The sequence below is a fragment of the Delphinapterus leucas genome, chromosome 5 (genome assembly GCF_059928025.1).
Source record: "Delphinapterus leucas isolate spDelLeu-1000000601 "Yukka" chromosome 5, BTC_Dleu_Yukka2, whole genome shotgun sequence".
Lineage (NCBI taxonomy): Eukaryota > Metazoa > Chordata > Mammalia > Artiodactyla > Monodontidae > Delphinapterus > Delphinapterus leucas.
This window is the reverse complement of record NC_143133.1, coordinates 20,744,585-20,767,072: the sequence shown is the minus strand read 5'-3', so window position 1 is coordinate 20,767,072 and position 22,488 is coordinate 20,744,585. Positions and strand designations below refer to the sequence as shown.

General features: G+C 38.3%; 1 protein-coding gene across 1 annotated transcript in view; it reads right to left on the bottom strand.

Annotated features, from left to right (window-relative positions):
* Positions 1–22,488, bottom strand: part of PRDM5 (PR/SET domain 5) — a 225,177-nt gene that overhangs the window by 22,530 nt on the left and 180,159 nt on the right. The window contains 1 exon segment of the mRNA XM_089911548.1: positions 2,063–2,167. Within this exon segment, the coding sequence (XP_089767674.1) occupies positions 2,063–2,167 (105 nt within the window).

The following is a 22,488-nucleotide window of genomic DNA, read 5'->3' as shown; positions in this document are numbered from 1 at the left end:
AGAAGCCAGTCACAAAAGGTCACACATTGTATGATTCATTTATATTAAATATCCAGAATAGGTAAACCTATAGAAACGAAAGCAGACTGGTGCCTGCCAGGGTCTGGGGAGAGTGAGGGGTAACTGTTTAACGGGTATGGAACTTTATTTGGGGGTGACAAAAATGTTTTGGAATCAGAGGTGATGGCTGCACATCACCGTCAATGTACTAAATGCCACTGACTTGTTCACTTTCAAATGGTTAATTTTATGTTATGTGAATTTCATTTCGATTTTTAAAAAATCACCTTGGTGGGGGATTATTACATCTATAGGATGTAATAAGAAATGTAATAAGATAGGATGTAATAAGAAATAGTAAGGTGAGGGTCCAGGCTACACATTGCTAGTGGGAATGGAAACTGAGAGTAAGTAATGGATTTGAGAACCATTTAGGAAGGAGATAGACTGGAAGTGGGGTGAGAAAGGAGGACTTCTATCTGGAATGGGTAGGTTAAGAGAATAAGATTTTGGAACAGACAGCCGGTTCCCTGACCAGGCTGCATTTCAGGGAAGTTCTGGAGGCATTAAACTTGGATCTCTCCTCAACAGACCAGTCCGGACTGCAGATAAGGCTCAGAGAGATTTGAACATCTGACAGAAGTAAATGGGATAGAAGTAGATAGAAAAAATCATGCTTGTAACATAATTTTTAAAAAATAACATCATGGTCCAGTCTGTGTAAGGAAGCAGTCCACAAAAATATTCAGCATAAATAAAAGTCAGGTAGAGCATGATAGAAGGAAGATGTCCATACACAGTTAATATTTAATTTCTATTTCCCATCACTTATTTGTGTAGTTGTGCAATTAAATAATCCAAAAAAAGTTTTGCTTTTATGAAAATGCTTCCAATAAAAGCACCAACGGATTGAACGTTCAATCCATTAAATTATGAAACTGGCTGTACCTCCAGTCCAGGATAGAGCTCTCCATGTGTACATTTCTTTCTCTACAAGTAGTTCTCTCCTTAAAGAAGTTCACTGTTGATAAAGGTATTTTTATGAGTAGGCCCACTGGGAGTACGTTGTTGCCTTAACCTTACCACCAAAGTTTCATGGAAAGACAAGGAAAACATCTTATGTTTGTGAGTTTCCTTTCATATGGACTGCTTACTCCATCCTTTATCCTTTGGGATATGCCAAGGGGACTGAGTACTCAAGTTTCCCTCAACATTTAAAGAGAACTATGTACTGTGCAATTTCACAGATTACAACTTTAATGTTTCTTCTTACATTGAGCTACATTAATACTTTTTTTTTTTTTGCTATTTTTGTGTTAGAAATAAGAACAAGAAGTAAGTGCTTTCCCTAACACCTGTGTCAATTTTCTGTCAACTGTCAATCTTACACAGAATGGTGATGCTGTTCATCGATGAATCATTTTTCTCTAGCTTAATCAATGATCCAATTAATTTTACTGACAATGGTAGTATTTCTGTCCTTTCATTAATAATGTGAACTATGTCGATAATTTCATTTCACTTCAAATGTCATAAGCAGAAAATCTAAACAACTGGCAGTGGCGTTTTTTAAACAAAGGAGTTTATGCATATTTTAGAAATTGTTTGGCTTTAACAAAATAAATAATATCTATAACCAGTTAAATCTCTGGTTTAACTATCATTAACCTGTCAAAGACTTGGACAGACACATGAAAGCTGTCTTGAATCATCATGTATTTATACCTTGGAAGAACAACTAAATTGCATTAAAACAGGGTACAGGCATGTCTTAAAGAAAATCAGAGTTCATTTGCTGCCAGTAAACTAGGATAAAAAACAGTGCTACAATGTGGTTACATGGATTATGCAATCAAAAGGTATAAAGAGCACAAGACATTAATAGACACAAATCAGCACTGTAAAGCACACACACACACACACACACACACACTCTCTCTCTCTCTCTCTCTCTCATACATGCACAAATAGATGCATGGATACACCCACACATACATACATATCTCCTGTTACCGGAGGTTACTGGAGGACACTAGGGAAAGAAAAGGGAAGCCAAACTCACATCACACTGAAAAGGCTTTTCTCCGGTGTGCGTCCTCTTGTGCTCATCCAGGCCTCGCTTCTGGCTGAAGGCCTTGCTGCAGTCTGAGCACTTGTATGGTTTTTCCTGCAGTCAGTGAAAAGAGACCATGAATTTGAGTGAATGCAGAGCCCTCCTTTTGAAGGTGTACGTGGGAGGGTGTTTTATCTAGTTCTGCAAGGTGCTGGCAGCACATTCATAGTGGTGTCATGAATTATTTTAAATTTTCAGGGGAAAACAGGAGTACTCAAAATCTCTTGGGCAGTCTTAAAACTACCAGGTGGTTCACAGTTCCAACACTACATTGCACAACATTTCCTTCGATGCAGTCCTATCTGTGCAAAGGGAGATTCTGCATGATTGCTGTGATCTAACTACTTACTGAACTGAACTTATGTTTTCTTTCGGTTTCAGAGTGCCTGCCACAAAGGTTTCGTGGAGCAAGACAGTTTGGGACCCCTGGTTTAGATGGTGCAAACTGTTCACTGTCTCAAAGGGATTCCTGGGAATGAAAGCTCAGAACCAAATGTTCAACAGATTTTGGGGGTAAATTTAAGAAGTTAGAGCTCAACTGTGCTTTAAGTATTTTCATTTCCTTTTTTTTTTTTTTTAACATCTTTATTGGAGTACAACTGCTCTACAATGGTGTGTGAGTTTCTGCTGTATAACAGGGTGAATCAGCTATACATATACATATATCCCTATACCTCCTCCCTCTTGTGTCTCCCTCCCACCCTCCCTATGCCACCCCTCTAGGTGGTCACAAAGCACCGAGCTGATCTCCCTGTGCTATGTGGCTGCTTCCCACTAGCTATCTATTTTACATTTGGTAGTGTATATATGTCCATGCCACTCACTCACTTCGTCCCAGCTTCCCCTTCCCCCTCCCCGTGTCCTCAAGTCCATTCTCTACCTCTGCGTCTTTATTCCTGTCCTGCCCCTAGGAAGCTTTTTTTTTTTTTTTTTAGATTCCATATATATGTGTTAGTATTTCTATCATCCAATCTTTTTTCCTAGGTAGGAGATGTTCTTTTATAAAATCTAAATTACTTTTTAAAATGAGGCATTTTTTTACAGCTGGTCATAGACTCTTAAGGAAAAGAAATATATCCATAGGCAAAGGAAAAAATTATCCACATTCCTTAGCCATCTTTGATACCAGGAACTTACATCACCATCTTTTTAGCTTGGAATAAATTGCAAAATAAATTAATTAACATTGTTTCATCAAAACAGCAGGCCACTAATTACTAAATAGTGCACTGATAAACAGATTTGTTTAAAGTAAAATTGCAGTGTTTTTTCAAATATAGCTTCAAAAATACTGTTATAGACACTTTTTGAATTGAGGTAGTGTGTATATATGTTTTATATTTCATGTTAACGTAGACAAGTTCTATTTATATTTTCTCCTTGGTATTTAAAAGACATTATGAAAATTTTCAGACCTACAAAACGGTATGTAAACAAACACACATATGTGTACCCATCCGCTAGCTTAAGAAATGGAACATTCTTGTGAACATGAGCGCCGGTTCATTCATTCTTAGTGCGTATAGTATTACATCCAATGGCTACATTCTCCAGTGATGGATAGTTAAGTTTTTCCCAAGTTTTCACTCTTACAAATAATGTTGTTCTGAATATTCTTGTAAATGTATACTTGAACACAGATGAGCATAATTCCCTACGGCATGTATATCTAGAAGTGGAACTGCACCTTCAACTTTTCTAGGAATGGCCAAGTAGCTCTACAAAGTGAATAAACCATTTTACACTCCAATATCCAGTATATCCTTATAATTTTATCACTGTAGTTTACAAATTTTGAAACTCTCATTAGGTACACGGTGAGTATATGTTAAGTTTAAAACGATTCTACTCCTGGAAAATAGGACCTTTTATCATTTTGAAATGACCTTCTTATTCTGTAATCATCCTTTTTACCTTAAAATTAATTTGGTATTAATATAGCTATAAAAGTTTTTTAAAATTAGTATCTGCGGGAGTTTGGGAGACTTGTTGAGACGTTGGTCAAAGGGTACAGATTTGCAGTTGGAAGGTGAGTAAGTTCTGGAGATCTGACGCACAGCATCGTGAATACAGTCAACTGCACTGCAGTATGCCGTTGCTATAAGTTGCTAACAGCCTAGATCCTAAATGTTCTCACCGCAAAAAAAGAAATGATAATTACATGACATGATGAAGGTGTTAGCTAACACTATGATGTAATCATACCACAATATACAAATGTATCAAATCAACAGGTTGCATGCCTTAAACTTACACAATGTTATATGTCAACTATATCTCAGTTTAAAAAAAGAGGCAAAAAATAAAATTAGGATTTGCCTGGTATATTCACCTTTTTACTTTCAAACAGTCTATATATCCTGAGGTATGATAAGCATTTGTTGTAAACAGCATACGACTCAATTTTTTTAACCCAAACCAATGGCACTTTTCTTAAGATAGTGAACTTTGCTTTTTAATATTTATTATCATTTAAAAATTATATTGTTATAATAGAATTTAATTGCCATTATAATAAATAAAATACAATAGTATATTTATCATTATTAATAATATATTTAAATAAATTTCTAACATTTAATTTTGTGTACATAAATTTCTAACATTTTATTTTGTGTACTGCTTTTATCTTGCTTGTTTTCTAAGGTTTTTTCCCCTGTATTTTCTTTCATGTTTTGGATTTCCTTTTCCCCCTGCATTATTACAGAACTTACAAACTCTATTTCTATCCTTTTACTGGTTATCCTTAAAATTTTTTTACCATTTGCATTTAACACAATTAAAGTTATTTATTTTACCTCGTATTAATTAACATGCCCTGTAGAATGCTCTGTCTTACATGTTATGTGTAGCAGTATTTCATTTGTATCTTGATTTTTAATGCCCGGTATGGAATCATTATTATTTTATACAATCAGTGTGGTTTAGCCCGACACACTTTAACAATTTCTTTACTTTTCATGCTTTCTGACATATTTGAATTTCCAAGGATCTGTTGATAGTAAATGCTGATTTTGATTGAAAGTGGCTTTGCTTCTCATTTGTCATTGAATGAAAGCCTACAACCCCAATTAGATCTTTCTATTTTTCACGTCTCTTAACCTGCCTTTGCCATTTCCATCTCTTTGTATCACACTCTATGTAATTTCTTTAGGATCAGTTGATCAATTCAATTCAGGTACGAATAACTTGCTACCTAATAGGATCACCTTGAGTTTTTAATTTCCTATACTGTAGTTTTAATTTCTAGAACTTTTTATTTGGTTCTTTTCAATTATGCTTAAATGTTTGATACAATCTTACTTTCTATTCATGCTGCTTATGCCTATTTAGAAATATTCTAGGCATTTATACAACTTTCTTCATCTGATAAATCGTTATCTTATTTGCTTTGTGGAAGCCTAGTTCTGCTATTTGTGGTTTCTCCTGTCTCGTGCTCATGGCTCTTGTTTCCTTGGGTGTTTCTGGAATTTGAAATCATGAGCTCATGTTTGGTGGTCTTTATCTGTTAAACTCCTGTGACCCCCAGGTTGAGGGTAAGTCCCTCCAGACAGCATTTGTGTTTGCTTCTGCCAGGCACTCCAGGATGCTATCAATCAGAGACCATTTTAGGTTTACTTCTTGCCCGAGGGTTTTCTGGTCAGGCAAGCATTTTAAGGCTGAACTCCAAACACACTTGAGGGAAAGACTGTGGTTACAAACTCTAAGGAGAACTCTTTCTCTAGCCAGCAATTACTTCAAGACATCCCGAGCATTTCTGTTTGCCAAAAGTAGATTATTTCTAGCCTCTGATTTCATTTTGAGCATAGTCTTTCTGGGGTCCCGGAATTATGGGGGGGATGTGGTTCCATCTTGCCCTTTAACCTGAACCCAGAGCTTGTCTCCTTTTCCATCACCATTAAAAACCAAGTCTTGAGTTTACCGAAACTGTAAACACCCTGCAAGGTGCTGCATCCTCAACTTGACCTCACCACTCTGGAGTTGGGTTTCAGTTTTGTTTATTGGGTCCTGAAGATCACTTTTACTTTTTTTTTTTTTACACATTCAGATATTTGCTGTTTGCTTTATTTTATCCAGCATTTGATAGCATTGTACGGGGTATCTTTTCCAGGAAATGGAGTCTACCATATTGCCAGAAATGGAAGTAACCGTATGTATAATTTTCAGGACATGAAAAATGTATTTTAATTTGACTGTTCACAATCAACAGGAAAAAAGTAATTGCGTTTTACTGGCAGTCTACGAAATATGATGTGTATGGTCTTTCCCTCTAGTCTGAATAAACACAATCTCTTTTCACATGTTGCATTATTCTTAGCATCTATTATTTCTTCAAATACTGCCTAGTTAAAAAAAAAATCTTTAAAAGGAAAATGTAGTTCTAAGTATTTAGATCAGGAATTTTCTGGGAATTCCTGTGACTGTTTATTAGCTTTTATTATATCCAAATGTTTCATGTAACTTAATTTTTTAAAGCATATAAAACATATCAATACAATGTATATGAGAAGGAAAAAAAAAGGAAAGCTTTTCTCCCTGCAATTTATCTGTAAAACGAGATCTTGTAAAGAAGTGAGAGGCATTTGACTGTGGCAGCTGCCAATGACAGGTAAATGTCTGGCAGAGAACAACCTAAGACAGGACCAACTAGCTGAATGACATCCTAAGAGAAGTTTCAGGGAAGAGAAGGCAGTGAAAAGCAAGTTCTGAGCATCACTGATTAAGACCATCCCTCTCACTCATTCCTAAATTTCCTCATAGCAGATACTGTCTAGGTAAGCACCCTAGAGGTGGCCCTATGGATACTGAGAGGTTCCCAGCCAGTATATGGAGATTCTGGTGGATTACAGGGGCTTTGCAGTTATCGCTAGAGGTTTGAAGTCTCACATATGTTATGCATTGGCTTGGATTGAATAAATAATGTCTTATACACACACATACACTCACCCACATAGTGATATTTTCAAATGATCCTATTGGTGATTAACTCAATATATTCATTTACGAATGCCACTGAATTATATCACTTTCACTTAATTATTTTCTCCTATAAGACACTAAAAGTGCAACAGCCATCATGTGTTTCTATGTGTATGTTGGCAGGAAAGTGGGGGGTGAAATTTATAATGTCAGAAAGGTCCCTCCACTTCAGAAAGTTTGAGAATCACCGTTGGAAGAGGGACCCGTTTGATTAAGTAGCTCTGTATTTGCCTGGACTCTCTCTTCTTTACCGAGAACCATTTGTAGCCAGGAATTCCCTGGGGTTTTTGCTCTCAGATAAGCTCACAAAGGACCCCAAAATCACATTTCCCTGTCAGTCTAGAAAGAAGGGTTCTCCGAGTGCTTAGGCCATAGCAAAGAAGAAACTATGTTTAGCCCTCAAAGGCCTGTCTGTCTCCTTCATCCCTAGTTCTTATTCAAAAAGTCCATACTTTTCCTGAAGATCCTGAAAGGAAGGGTATAATTCGTGACACATATTGGTCAGACTGCTTTGCAGTGCTCCTTGGGAGGACCTTTAATGCCCACCCTGGAAGGGATTCCAATTTATAGTCAATGTTGCCAAATCAAGTATTAGAGAATTCCTGCACCAGAAAAAGCTTTTATGCCAGAGGAAGAGCCAGGAGGTCACGGGTCACTCATCTCAAGTTTAAGAATATCAAATGAACTGAAATAGGAGGAAATTCATGCATTTTCTTTCTCAGAACAGGAACTCTCATCCCCCTTCCTTACTAATTCCTTCCATTACTCCTAATCAGCCATGTTAAAGAAATAGCAGCCTTCACATGGTAAACACAGTCGGGCACAGAGAGTAAGCTGAGTGGTAAGAGCATATTACTACAAAGACGCCTGCACCTGTTCCTGTTCCTTTCTCTGAAAATTGTGAAAAAATCTCTGCTGCCTCTAGAACATTCCTGAGTATACTCAGTCATAACTTAGCAATCCAGAAGAATCCATGCTTGTGCGCAAGGGTTCACGAGCGCTTCAGTTCTGATCTTCACTGCCTATCCTTGCGTTAAGGTTCACTGAAGATGACGGTGGTTAGGTAATTAGTGACTGACACAGCAAGGGACCACGTGACAGAGAAAGCTCCGGAAGCCATATAGCCTTCTTACTGTGGCTGAGCTATCTACTACCTTCCCAAGGACACACTGGAAAACAGCCTGCAGGCCGCTGTGGCTGGACTGCAAGCATGTCTGGATACTGCTGGACTTTCAAAGCCTCAACACCCCTCCTCCACAAAGAGCACAGCAATGTCGTCATCTTAACATGCATCGCATCCTAACTTCATTACTTCTCTTCCGCTATCTTTCCCTCCATTATGAAGTCTTTAAACTGGGCACAAAATCTGATTCAATGAAGTATCATGGAAATTGTAACTGTTTCAGAATGGAATGCATAGTATAAATTACACATTTTAACTCATTAGCTGGATTTAACTAGAGACAAAATGATTAGGTTCTTGATGAATTCTGTTTCTGAATGATTATACAGTTTAACTGACAAATAGCTTGTCCTTTGTCATCGTAACTGGGGAGCCATTACGGAATGGAGGCAATCTATTTGTCAGTTAAACTGTGTAATCTACCAAAGGCAGAATTCATCACCAGTCTAATCAGCCTAGCTTTAATCAAACAGCGTTTGGCAGAATTCATTCAGAAGGTAGGATTTATAGAGCTCTTATGCCCTGCACCTTGTGATGTAGCTAATAAAAAGTCATATTTTTGTGCTAGCGCCCATCTATTAAAGGAACAGAAACTTCAAATGTTATATTTCTTGCCAACATAAACTGAATAACTAAATTTCAAAATCATTTCAGAGGGCTCTATAGAAAAAATCACATTGTTTATAAATCTTGGAGGGGTCTAAATGTTGAAATTCTTTGAAATAGAAATTTATTGGAGGCTTTCTCGTAGTTTAGTTAAGAATTGCTTGCCAGGAGGTAAAGAAGCACGTCCCCCATTACACAGACTACCAAAGACAAGGATGGATCATGGGCAGATTATCCACATGCTGTGGATACATGATCCACAGATTCCCTATGAGGGTTAAAGGACATTGCCCAAAATCCTTTAAAAATATAAAAATATAATGTAGCCCTTTTAGTTACAAGTTACCCATTTCACCTCTGCCAAAGTCTATAGTATGTCCAACAGGAGAAAGTCAACCACTACTGTAGCAGCTGAGAAAATGGGAAACTGAGTGTTTTCGTGCTAGGCCACAATCAAATAGAAAAAGAAAATATCACAAATGAGCATTTTCCCGTGTAGTCAGAGGTCAGTGTAAATGGTGTCAGGAAGTCATGGAATGATGGTTAATAAATGTTCTTTCACGGCAGTGGTAGCCTGACCTCAATACATTTAAGAAAGGAAAATTAGTAAAGCAATTAAAAGAACACAGGCAGGCTAGTGAGTATGGTAATAAAGACTGTCAGAGCCTGTGGTATTCTGAATATACATAAACACGGTTTGCTTATGAGTGTGTTCAACCTGTGAGTGAAACATTTGGCTATTATAACTTAAATGAAAGTTTGTTCACTTGATGGACAAACCTTTTCTCTATTTGTCTTGCTCAAAGCTGTAACGAGACCAAGAGTGTCTGTGCTGTTAATGAAATAACTTCCACGTGAGCAACCTGGGTATCAAGTACAATTTGAGAGAAGAAACTCACTAGAGAGGAAACAGATGTAGACACAAGTGTCTCTGACACTCCCTCTCTCACACACACACAAGTGTTTAGAATTAAAAGTTATCTTTTGGTACAAATTAATTTCACTTGATTATGTTTTCTAGATTAAGGTTATTTTATAGCTATTAATATTTACCCTATTAGAGTTCAGAAAAACAAAGCCTTTTACTAGATGATCATTTCCTATTTCTAAGTTTAAAAGAAAATCCAAAACACCTCATGAAGCAGAGGTTCATGAATTTCTTAAATACAAACTGTGAGTTTCTTAAATGCATGAATTTCATTTTGTTAAGTTATACATTTCTTAAATATGAAATTTCTAAATAAACAAAAATTTTGTAAGGTTTTAGTTTCCCATTTTCTCAGCTGCTACAGTAGTGGTTGACTTGCTCCTGTTGGACCTACTACAAACTTCGGCAGAGATGAAATGGGCAACTTGTAACTTAAAAGGGCTACATTATATTTTTATATTTTTAAAGGATTTTGGGCAATGTCCTTTAACCCTCAGACTTTTCCATCTGCAGAGTGTCTCACTAATTTCCAAAGTGGAATATGGCACCTCAAGTGCAAGGCAAGATCATACACAGACAGTCTTAGCCTCGTTCTAGTCTGCACCTTGGCAAGACTCATTTGCCAAACGTTCCTGAGACAAGGCACAGAGCTCCGCTGTGACCCGGAGCAGGGTCCCTCAGCCTCAGTACTATGATATCTAGGGCCAGATCATTCTTTGTTTGGTTGGGAGGGGGGCTATCCCATGTACCCAGTAGGTATCAATAGCACCTCCACTCAAGCTGTGACTACTCAAAATATTTCCACATGTTACCAAATGTATCCTGAATGGCAAAATGGCAAAAGCACTGTACAGAAGAGTGCTTCTGGAACCATCTGTAGTGAAAGACTGTGTTTTTCTCAATGTGCGGCTGACTGATGCTTTTCTAAAATATATTTAAAATGAATTACTAAAAAAAAATGGTCGTGCATTTAGATGTGCAGCAAAGTCAGAATGCTATAAAAGTTCTAAACACTTCCTCACAATTTTCATACTTATTTCATCACAGACCAGAAACAAAGAGTCTGTGGGCTGGTATTGTTTTTTCAGCCATACTTTGAATAGCACTGGTCTAGAATAAAAATGTCTGATCACAGGGTGTCCATGATTCAGTTTCATCATCATCTAGGTGAACAAATTCTAAAATATAATTACACCTAAACCTTGAATTAAATATCATTTTAATATTACATATAAAAACTCCAAGTTTTATGGCTGGGAGGTAGGGAGGTTATGAATGGAGGAAGAATGAATACTTGTTTGAACCTGGGTGAGGGTACATGGAGATTCATTATCCTATTCTCTCTGCTTCTGTAGGTTTGAAATTTTTTTAATAAAAAGTAAAAAGATTTTTTAAAAATTGCTTTGTTATTATTTTTTTGCTTTCATGTTATTTTAAAACTTAAAACATCACCATTCTGCTTGAAAGATCCTGTCTTTTTTTTAGAGGGGCCCTTTTTGGTATCAGGAAGATGGACTTGGTAAAAATTAAGCCATCTCAGATGTCAGAAACACTGTCTCAGAAATGGCTTCTCAGAGGTGACCCGGTGCTCCTGGGACTGGCCCTGCTGTAAGCCCCGAGGTGCGGCCTGGCCAGCAGCAGAGTCCCGAAACCCAGCTCCTCTCTCCCAGCCCAGCACGCCCAGCTTGTTCACTCAAATGTGCCTCCAGAGAAGAGGGTGTCTTGTGTAACTGGGTTAGCATCTGACCTCACGTGGGACTCCACATGACAGATCCTCTGAGAGGAAAAGAAAGCTCTAGGCAGCGTCGTGCAGTGGCCCTGACCGCTGACCAGGGCTCAGCCTTGACGTGTGCTTCTCAGTGTGGCAGAAATTTCCAGATTTTTCCTAGGAGCCAACTAATTCTCTCGGTAACGTTGGCTTTGTGACCAAAAGACGACAACCTGTTTCTGTAAAGCATCCACTTGGCAACAGAATTACGGGTGGCATTTAGAGGAGGGTCTGTGAGGGTGGCCCCACGGGCTGCTGTTACAGCCCAGTGGACAGATCTGCGGCCCACAGGACGGCAGGCCATATATCTGACAGCTCCCCCTAATGGCCCCATTTCTGAAAGTGCACGTGCCACCAACTGCACACCATCCAAAGGCACTGAGTTTCCCTCTGACGAGCAGCCTCGCCTAGAAAACTTCTTTTACAGATGTTTATAGCTTTTGTGGTTTTTTATTCACCGTCTTATTTTTATAGCTGGTGTGATCTTTCAACATATGACAAAACATACCCAAGGCCTAGTAAACAACGCACCTAAAAATTCTAACTCTTAGGGAAGCCTACAGAAAGCTAGGAGAAAATTTAGAGCAGGTTTCTACACAAGACATCCATAACTGGTCTTGCATTGTAGCTACTGGAAAACACACATTGTGGAAACTAGGAAAATGTACTGCACAATTCACATTCAGAAAACTAAAAGTAAGCCCAGTAAATAGAATATAATTTTTCAATTTAAGGGATGTATACAGACTTTAAATAGAAACAAGGAAGCACTCAGTCACTTGTTAGTTAATCCACTCTTGAGGCCCAAAGAATAATGTGTGTAAGTGGCATGGCTGGAAGAAAGTCCTATCACTGAGAGCACAGAGGTGATAGAAGAGCTTGTCTGGCATAAACCAAGCAAAGAATTGCCCAAACTAGCTCAAAAACCTTGTTTTCTTGCGGCCACAGGAGTGACACAAACTGGTCCATTTGGAACAGTCAGATAAACCAACCTAACTAAAATTTTCCTCATACTTTCACTCTCCTAAGCTCTAGCCCAGTGGATTTCATACCTGCCGGCACATTCAAATCACCTGGGAATCTTTTTAAAAATATTGATGATACGTCCCACCCCACAGAGACTGATTTATCTGGTCTAGGTGTGGCCAGGCATTGGTGTTTCTTAAAAGCTCCCAAGGTGCTTCTTCTAATGTACAACCAGAACAGATCAGTAAGAACTTATGATCTGGTCCACCATCCTCTCAAGTAATAGCTGCAATAGTAATAATTACGACAACAGCAGCAATAACTTCTATCTCCCCTTCTCTTACTATTACTTATGCTTTACCATCAGGGCACTCTGGTGCATGTTTACAGACTGCCTACTTCATAGCTGGCAAAGTGCTAGGAACTTTTAAGGATTTTTTTTTCCCCATTTAATTGTTAAGCAATGCTGCAAATTGGTATGGTTATTCTCACTTAGCAGACGAAGAAACATTAATTTAAAAATATTTCCAAGGTTTATACAATCAGGTAGAGAGGGCAGAACTCAAAATAAGGCACTCGTACTCCAGGGCTGGGGTCTGTGGTGACCTACGGCTTCCTCCCCATGCACACCCCTCCCTTGGTCAAGCACTCTGGAACAGGTGACTCCAGAGTCCAGCCAAGAGAGGGAACCTTGATCAGGCTCAGCCTTGGCCCCCAAACCTGCCTGCGCATGGAATCACCTGGGGAGCTTCAAAAACTGCTCATGCCGGTGACCCATCCCCTAGAGAGTGTGACTGCACTGCTCTGGGGTGTGGCCTGGGATTCTCCAGGAGATTCTAACATGCAGATCCGTTTAGAAACTGCTAGGCTAAGCCAATGATGGAAACTCCATTTCTTCTGCAGTGATGGGTTTAGACTGGAGCACATGACATGTCTGTGGTTACTGAAGAGAAAGTAAGTCCACAGGGCATTCGGGAAAAGGCCTCCTCTGCCTGGTGAGGCCGACCATGTACAGAGGTGATGCCCGAGCAGCTGCCGAGGAGCTGACTGAGGACCGCAGGAGAGATGAAAGGACCTGGGCCACGGAAGACCCTGTTGAGCCACTGCATAACCAACCCCAGGCTGGCCCTACCTCTGAAAGTCTTGTTATGGGACTTAATAAATACCACAGTTTAAGCCCTTTTAAGTTAGGCTTTCGGTTATGTAGCGTGAAAGCATTCTGCTTTCTACATCTTTCCGACCATCACGTCATATTCCGGCAGCTCTATTCTAGTGGCAGAGAGTATGTCTAGCTCAGACTGAAGCATAACACTATATAACTATATAATAATGAACAAGGAACTCGAAGTCAGTGGCTGGCTATTAAAAATGATACTGTTCAACACAGTCTAAGAACCCCCAGCTCTAAAAATGGAAGTGAGTGTTCTTTTAGACAGCAGCGTTTTTCTTATGCACATGAAGGGAGCTCAAAAGGAGCTGAAAATATATTTGCTGATAAGAATTCTGAGAACAATATGAGATCTGTGCATTGTAAGAATCTTTAGAAGAAAAGGAATGCTGGTTAAGTGAAAGAGTGTTATTGTTAGTTATCTAAAGGGAAACTCTTTCTCTGCATAATAACTGTTTAGCTTTTTTCCCCTCAAAAATCATGTAAAAGAAGACTAATCGTATGAACAGGAAAATTTTATAATAAGGAAAAACTTATGTTCACCATCTTAAAAATTATAAAGTAAACTTTAAGATTATATGCAAATTATAATGCAAAAATAAAGGAAAGAAATAGAAGGGAAATACATATGATAAAAAATATAGGGGATATATATACATACATACACACACACAGACAAGACATAAATACAATGTCCAAGGCAAAAATGGTGAGTTTTAAATAACAATCCAAATGAAAGCCAATTATGAGAAACAAATTGTCAGTTATGAGAGCACAGGCTGGTAATTCAACTGCCTTACTCGTTTGTCACATATTGTCTTCAACATTTTTGTTTGTCTGTATCTTTGTATCCCAAAAATTTGCTACTGAAAATCAAAGTAAGTCTTACAAGTCTAAGACAGCCTAATTCTGTTTTTGCATGTTCCAGGGATCTCTCTTTACCAATGTTCCTAAGAAATGTAGAGTCTCAGACATAGTAATCCACCACCAAAGGCAAATTTAGGAAGAAAAATATTCACCACTTCCTCTCAAAAGGTCCTTTCCTACATCTGAACTAGTATTTTAAGCTTACAAACCAATTAATTTAAATGTTTCAAGCTCTATTTACAAGTGAGCTGACAGCAATCAAGACAATTCCCATGATTAGATGATGATGTAATTGAGGGTGAATTTATCAGCAAAAGTCCCCATGCATATTGAGCAAGACATTGTGTTAGAAACTGTGGGAAACACAACAAGGTTTAAAATGCGGTCTTTACCCTCAAGAAGATTCCAACAGGTCGGCAAAGCAAAGATAGGGCAGATGGAGTAGACGGAGTTGAGGTGTACTTGTCCATCAACCTGAGCTTTTGTGGCTACACAACTTGAAATATGGTATTCAGCACATACCAAATATCCCTGTCGATTTAGGGGGCATAACATAGGGGTACAGAGAATGATGTGAATGAGAACTCAATACAGTCACAGACTACATTTAAGAGGCAGATTCAATCAGTCCACGGAGAATTGATTTAATTCAACTTGCCTACTTCCAAAAATAACAAGCATGCTTTCTGATATATGTGATGGTGGCAAGTGTAATCCGTCTTGAATAAAAACCATAAAGTTTATTCAGAGGTCTCTAGAAGAAAGGAATTACATAAATGCAGAGCCTTAGAAAAAGGTATCTAATTCTAAAGGAATAACATACTTATCCCATTACACAATTTTGAAAATAATAAGAACACAGCAGAAAGGTGCTATCACACATGCAACTAATTCACCCATTTCAATAGCCAACAGAGCAGTCATTTCAGCCAAGTTCATGTCAGCGGGTGAAACAAACCCAGCAAGGAGTGGGCAGAAGTCAGAGGAAATCATATCATCAATAGAAATTACATCTCTGAATCAACACACTGCACAGATGGCAAGGAGCTAGTAGCATAAACCTGCCCCTTTCAAACCTCAAAGATGCTGGAAAAAACAGCCTGTCTATTTGCACAGGTGAGAATTCCATAGTTGTCCTGGCAGAGATCTTGCTATATCTGAATGTGCTCAAGTCATAAAATGTTTTGACAAAAAGTAGGTCAGCCTAAAATGTTAAAAAAGGAAGAAATTCATAAAATTAGCATCTCCACTCTTTACCCTTTTCATCTGATATAGTTTTGTTCAGTGAGTAAATTTGAGCTCAATCTTCTTTTACAAATGGGTGAGGGTTTTTTGGGGAAAACTTTTTGTCATCTCTGGTGCTACTACACAGACTCCAGCAGGCTGATGTATACTTCATAGCTTCTGCAAAATACCATCCCTACCCCTAAAAAGAATAACCTACAGTCATCAACAGTAGCGAGTAACAAATCTGATTCTGCTTTTTTTTGGTAGTAGTGGTGAACTTTGTAACTAATAGTAGCTTCTGATTGTTTTAGGTTCAATATGTTCCTTGTGAAGAGACTTCTCAATAATCTCAAGAACCGTGACTAGTATGACCAACTGTCCCCATTTATCCTTGATTAGCCTGGTTTTAGCCCTAAAAGTCCCACATTCCAGGAAACCCCTCACTGTGGGGCAAAGAGCAAGATAATGCCAAGTTGGTTTCTCTATTAACCAGCACCACCTGCATTTAGGAATAACAGCCCATTGTAATGTCCCACTTATACACCATCTAGGCAACTATATGCATCGTCCCTGTACATTCGCTCAGCCATCACTTGAGAGAGCAACAGACTAAATAGGAAAGAGACTGCTAACACAAGCCCTGCCTAACTCCCCCTCATCCTCTCTCCTGTTCTCTCATCCCATGTATAAAGAGCCACAGTCTACACTCTCATTGGCAGGATGAACTCAGCTACCAGGAAAAGTACTGATGACCCCCACCAAGAAGAGTGGCTTCCATCCCAGCGGGCATAAGTTAAGGGTACTGGAGGCACAAGGACGAAGAAAAGCAGTACTTCAGGATGAAGTGCCAAGTTTTTGCTCTGGCCAAACAAAATGCTCTTCCCTCAAGAAGGTGGTTTTTGTTTTATTGTTTTGTTAAAGGAAGAACATTTTGACAGAGATGAACTGTTACTCAGAAATTGTCCAAATCATTCTCTCCGAATATATTAGGTAAAAGAAAAGACTTAATTGAGGCCATTTCCTTGTTTTTACTAAATTCCAAGACACAAGGAACCTGATGGAATCACAGATCTCAATTCTGAGCCATTCTTTTGCATATTGATCTTGTTTTACCGATTTAATTCTTTACATTTACCTCTTGATTTAGAGATACCAGTCCCTTCAGAATATACTGACATGTAAGAAGAGAATTGCCAGTCCAATTTCTTAGAAATTTGTTCTCTCTCTTTTAGTGCGGTGGCAATGGTTTTTCTACAGTAGCCAGGTATTGTCTAAGTCAAATCAACATAAATAACACACTTGGCAGAAGAGTCAGTTAACGTAATGCTTAGTTTGCACAGAAAGGACCTAGGCCACAATGAGGTCCACATGCTCAGGGAGAGTTCAGTGAGTACATGTGTTTCTTTCCTATCAAATAAAGTACACAACCAATCTCCAAAGACCTCTTTTCAGAAAGGGATGAAAACATACACTGGTCATCCCAAGACACAAAAATGAGGTTGGGGATGGGTAGTAGAGTAGATCCCTGGGGCTCTAAGCCCCGTATTGCATAAGAAGGAACAGATATCTCAGCTCTTAAAACGACAGATGTTGGAGAACTCACTTATGTCCTGCCAATGGGGAAATATAAACAGAATTTAATATTTAAAAAATTCAAAATTCAGGCATTCAGTCATATATTACTTGGTGATAAACTGTCCCGCATGTTGAAGACTGTAGCGTAGATGGAATGTCATTTTTTTGGCAATGACTTGGTACACTGCTTGCATGTCTAAAAACACACGTTAATTTTAGTTCCTTCACTTCTGTTGCCTCTACAAAGCCAAATATACACATATAAGATCCAAAGCAGTCAGGCACATCCATTCTAGCAAAATGTTCATTTTAACTTATACTGGCACAGTGAACCAAATATGTTCCTTCACTGAATACAAGGAGTAGCTGCAACAGCAAACTACATGCATAAGAAAGGTATATGTATATGTGTATAGATACATGATATGTATACATATAGACATGATGTATATGGTAATAACAAAAGTTTGAGTTAAGTGGAATTCAAATTAATACACTGTAATGCTTACTGAGACTAGTCCTGGGAAAACCTCTAGAATTTCCCCCACTGATGTGCTGAGTTTTGGGGCTGGGATCCAGCCTGCCTCTGGTATGAATACTCTGGGATATTTGAGACCTGGGTCAAGTCCAGTACCATAGGCTTTAGGGCTCAGCGGCCAGGCACTCAGAAAGCCTCAAGGGCAGTGCTAAAGCTTAAGAAGGTTCTCAAATGTCTTCACTTTTTGCTGAGGCAGAAAGTACTTTATACTCTGAAAGTACCACTGAGGAACCTCAGACCATCGGTTTTCCATCATTATAATGATCAGTCCTCGGACGAGTGGTTTATGTCACTCACAACTTGCCCTAGCTCAGCCACTGACCCTGGAGTCAAAGGTTTCAGATCTGATTACCAGTCCCCAAAGCCTCTTGCCCATTCCTCCTGCTTCATGATTTCCAGAACACCAAATCTCAAATCAGTAATCTACACTACACATCTGTTACAATCCAGCATCAGGGCCACAGGCAATCAGCACCACCATCATCACTATAAATCAGAGTTCTACAGAAGAAAGCTTAGGAACACAATCCATTTGTCTGATATGTCTTTACAATCGTATACTATAAACATTAATATATAAATAACATTTAGTGACAAAATTGTACTTGAGAAACTTCTCTCAATTCTGGTTCCTGTTATTTCTATTTACAATCTTGAGCATATAATTATAGAGGAACCTAAATTGAAAAAATATGATATATTTTTAGATATCTTATAGATTTCTAAAATTATAAATACCCTATGTTTATTTTTATGTATTTATAAAATTATAAAAATTATGTATAATTTATATTTTTATGGATAAGTTATATATTATACAATTATGTAATTATATATTTATATCACATGTAATGTTAAATATAAATATATATATTCTTTCTGATTCTGTTTCCACACAATAATGATTTCAGAGAACACTGAGTTACATTTAATAATGTCCAAATATTCATAAAAATGAAACAGACCAATTGGCTTTTTTCTTTGAGTTAATGCCTGCTTTCATTTTGCAAGGACATGATATCATAGAACTTGGTAGAGTCACTTCTTTTGTACAAATTCCTCTTTCACTTTCTCACCAAGCAAGATCCACCACCACATACCTACTCTGCTCAGTGTTGCATTACAGGCATGGCATTAACCTTCTAATATTTGTACTTAAATACTTCCTAGAAGAACTGAGGTCACAAGAAAGGGAAGCACCCACATTAGACAGATTTCCCATAACAAGGAGATCAACTAAATAGAAGACAGACACAAGAAATAAGATTTGACTGGAAAATAGCCAAATCTGTGACAAAAAACTAATTTACAATTGAGAACAGAACTAAAAATGAGATGAGAATTGAAGGGAAAGAATGGAATTTTACATGTTTAAATTAATGTTAAAATGTTCAATAAAAAAATGTTAAAGTAGCACATCCAAATAGTCCTCAAAAGCAGTGGAGCAAAAGCCCACCTAGAAGCTATGCATCTAGGACCCCACAAGGAGGTGATTTTCTCTCTCATGAACCATGATTTATACAGAGCATAAGGACTCAGTCTTGGGAAAGTGAAAAAGGAGATAGCCAGAGCCTCAATGTTTCTCAGGATAAGCAGGTTTTCACTTGAACATAAATATGATCTGGGTTAGTCAAATTGTAAATGATGTGTTCTTAGAACCACTAACTGCCTCTTTTAGAGTGAAAAACATCAAAGAACAAAGCTTCTTTTAGGGAGAAAAAGGGAACATCCACATGATAATTTAAACTGAATCAAAAACAATAGACTTCTATCCTAAATACTGAAATCAAAGCATTTAAAAAATATTCATAACCTCCTGGAGATGAAAGCAGCACAACTGACCAGCCTGACGGGTCCTCCAAAGCCATAGTTCACATGTCCTGACCGCTGATCTTGTTATCAACTTGCTATGTGACCTTGTGAGTCGTTCTTGGCTGAGATGTATCTTCCTGGAAAAATATTATACCTAAAATAGCCATCTTCAAAGATCTGAAAGGTTCTGACATTGAAAATGCTGTTTTAGTTTCCAATGATGCAGAGAAACTGCAACATGAGGGATTTACATAAGACGTGAGGAGTAAATCTCCCTACACTGAAATTTCACTTATTTAAATGGATTACGAGGCACGTGAAATATCTCTCCCTGGTGGCTTTCAAAATATTAACAATATTTTCTTGAAAATAGTTTACAATGCAAGTGAAGGGAAAACGCCTATAGAGGTCATACTGGTACTGTTGAATAATTTTCTATGAGGGGTACCTTTGTGACAGTCTTCGTGGAGCACTCTCCAGCAAGACACTATAGCATGAATCCTGGGGACCTTGCAAGGGGGGCTGGGAGGGGAGGAGTCCAGTGGACTTAGGAGCAGCCATGAGTTTTTTCTGAACTGGAGAAGTCAACACCACCATTCTTAGAATTTTTGTAAAAGACTGGTTCATGGAATATGGAACATAATCCTTTAGAACATCTTGGTAGCTATATACGTACTAATAAAGAATAAGGTCTTTAGCAATAAAGAGATCTGAGTTCCAATCTTCATGCTGCCCACTATTAGTCGTATGACTCTGGACGAGCTACCTAATCTCTCAAGCCTCACTTCCCACATTTGTAACATGAGATACTATACCTATTTCATAGGATTTTGCTTATCATAATGCTTAGCCCATAACAGGAATTCAATGAGGGTATTTTATATATTATATCAACCTGCTTTCTTCCATGTATTATCAAAATATGCTTATGAATAATGTAATTCAAAATTGAAAAAGGCACACAAACCATGACAATATAAATGAGGTGATTTTATAAAGAAAGGAAATTATGTACGAGCCTCAATATGGCATTGTTCTTGAACTCCATTAACGGGACCTTCATATAAATAGACAGTCCTTTATTTCAAGATTCTTATGATACTTTAGTAATTAAAACTCCCTGAATAGAGTGCAAGATGAATATAAAATTCTCTTTCACAGAGAAAACAGTATAGAAATATATTACTTTTCTAAAACTAATGGCCTCATTTCTTTTAAAAATTAATTGTATACTGTCTATCCTAAAAACAAAGAAAAATTCTCTTTACACATTTCTGACAGTATGTACTTTCCTTTAACTCCTGAAGTATGTTATTGAAGTCTAAAGATAATATAGTGGTGGCAAAGCAGCCATCAGCTTAAATGCTAAATATTTATAGAGTTTTATTTTAGCTAAATCTGCAAACTGCTCTACATACACCCCTTGTTGATATACCGAGTTCATGAAGGAGTTCAGCAGACATCCCTGAAACAACTGCATTATTATTACAGCGATGACATTCTCTGACAGCACTCTGCCCCAGCCCAGCCCTCCCAGGCACAGTTCAGGAGGATCCAGGAGCCCTTAGCCAATGTGTCGGGTTTCCACCGTGGGTGCCAGGGGAGAGGAAGAGACAGTTGGACTAAAACGCCACTGACTTAAAGCCCCATGACTTACACTTATGATTAGCTGACACGTAATGATCAGTTCAACAAGTATCTAATGAGTTCCTACTATTTAGAAAGTTTCCCTTTTTACAGAAAAGATATATAAACACCAATAAGGATAAGTAGAAAATTAAAAGACATACAGTTACATTGCTGAATTACTGAATGAATAAATGAACGGAGTGCTAAGGAAAAAAGAAGAAAAGGAAAACTATGACATGAAAGTGAAAAAACCTGATTTAATATAGTATAATTAATGTATCAGTAAAGTACGTCCATGGCAGGGGTGGCAGGGAAGGCTGTGGAGAAACTGATGCCTGATCAGGAGTTTTAAGGAGAGCTAAGATCTCCACAGGAAGCGGGGAGAGGCCAGAGGACAGGATTATTTTATTTGTACCCTCAAGAAATATTGAAGCCGATGCAGAAAAACATGGTGAGCTGAGGGAGGAGGACATGCTCTCAATACTGTGTGTCTGTGTACTCAAGGAAAGTGGGACTGGACAAAGGGCAGGGGGCGCCATGGCCAGGAGGGCACAGGGCACCTCAGGCCAGTCTGGGTGCCAGTCTGTAGGCAATGAGGAGCCACTGTCGATTTGTTTTCATTTTTGTTTTCTTTAGTAACTGAGACACATCGAAGTTGACCTTTGTAAGTATTACTGTGGCAGCCAATCATGGGATGAATTAGACCAAGATTTCCTAAATAGTGTTTTGTAGAACACAACCCTCCGTGAGATGTAACACACACACACACACACACACACACTCATTGACTCTGCTCAAATTACCTTGGTAAATGCTAGGTTAAACAAACAATACATGAAATATCTTTATCGCTGGACTTTCCAACCTGTAGTATGCTTATAGGTCATGGAACTCCAAGGGGAAGATAGGACATGTGATTTCTCCCTGAAATGCTAAATCTCTTCCTCTCCTGGAGCTCTGGTGTCACCTCTTTTCCCCTGGTTCTCCTTCAGCCTCTCTGGTTGCTCCTTCTTGGTTTCCTTTCGGAGGATCTTCTGTTGCTCTGCCTTTTTTTTTTTCATTCCATGGAGTCTTCGTGAGTGAGCTTTCTAGTCCTGCAGACTAAACTCTCACCGATGTTTCTCCTGA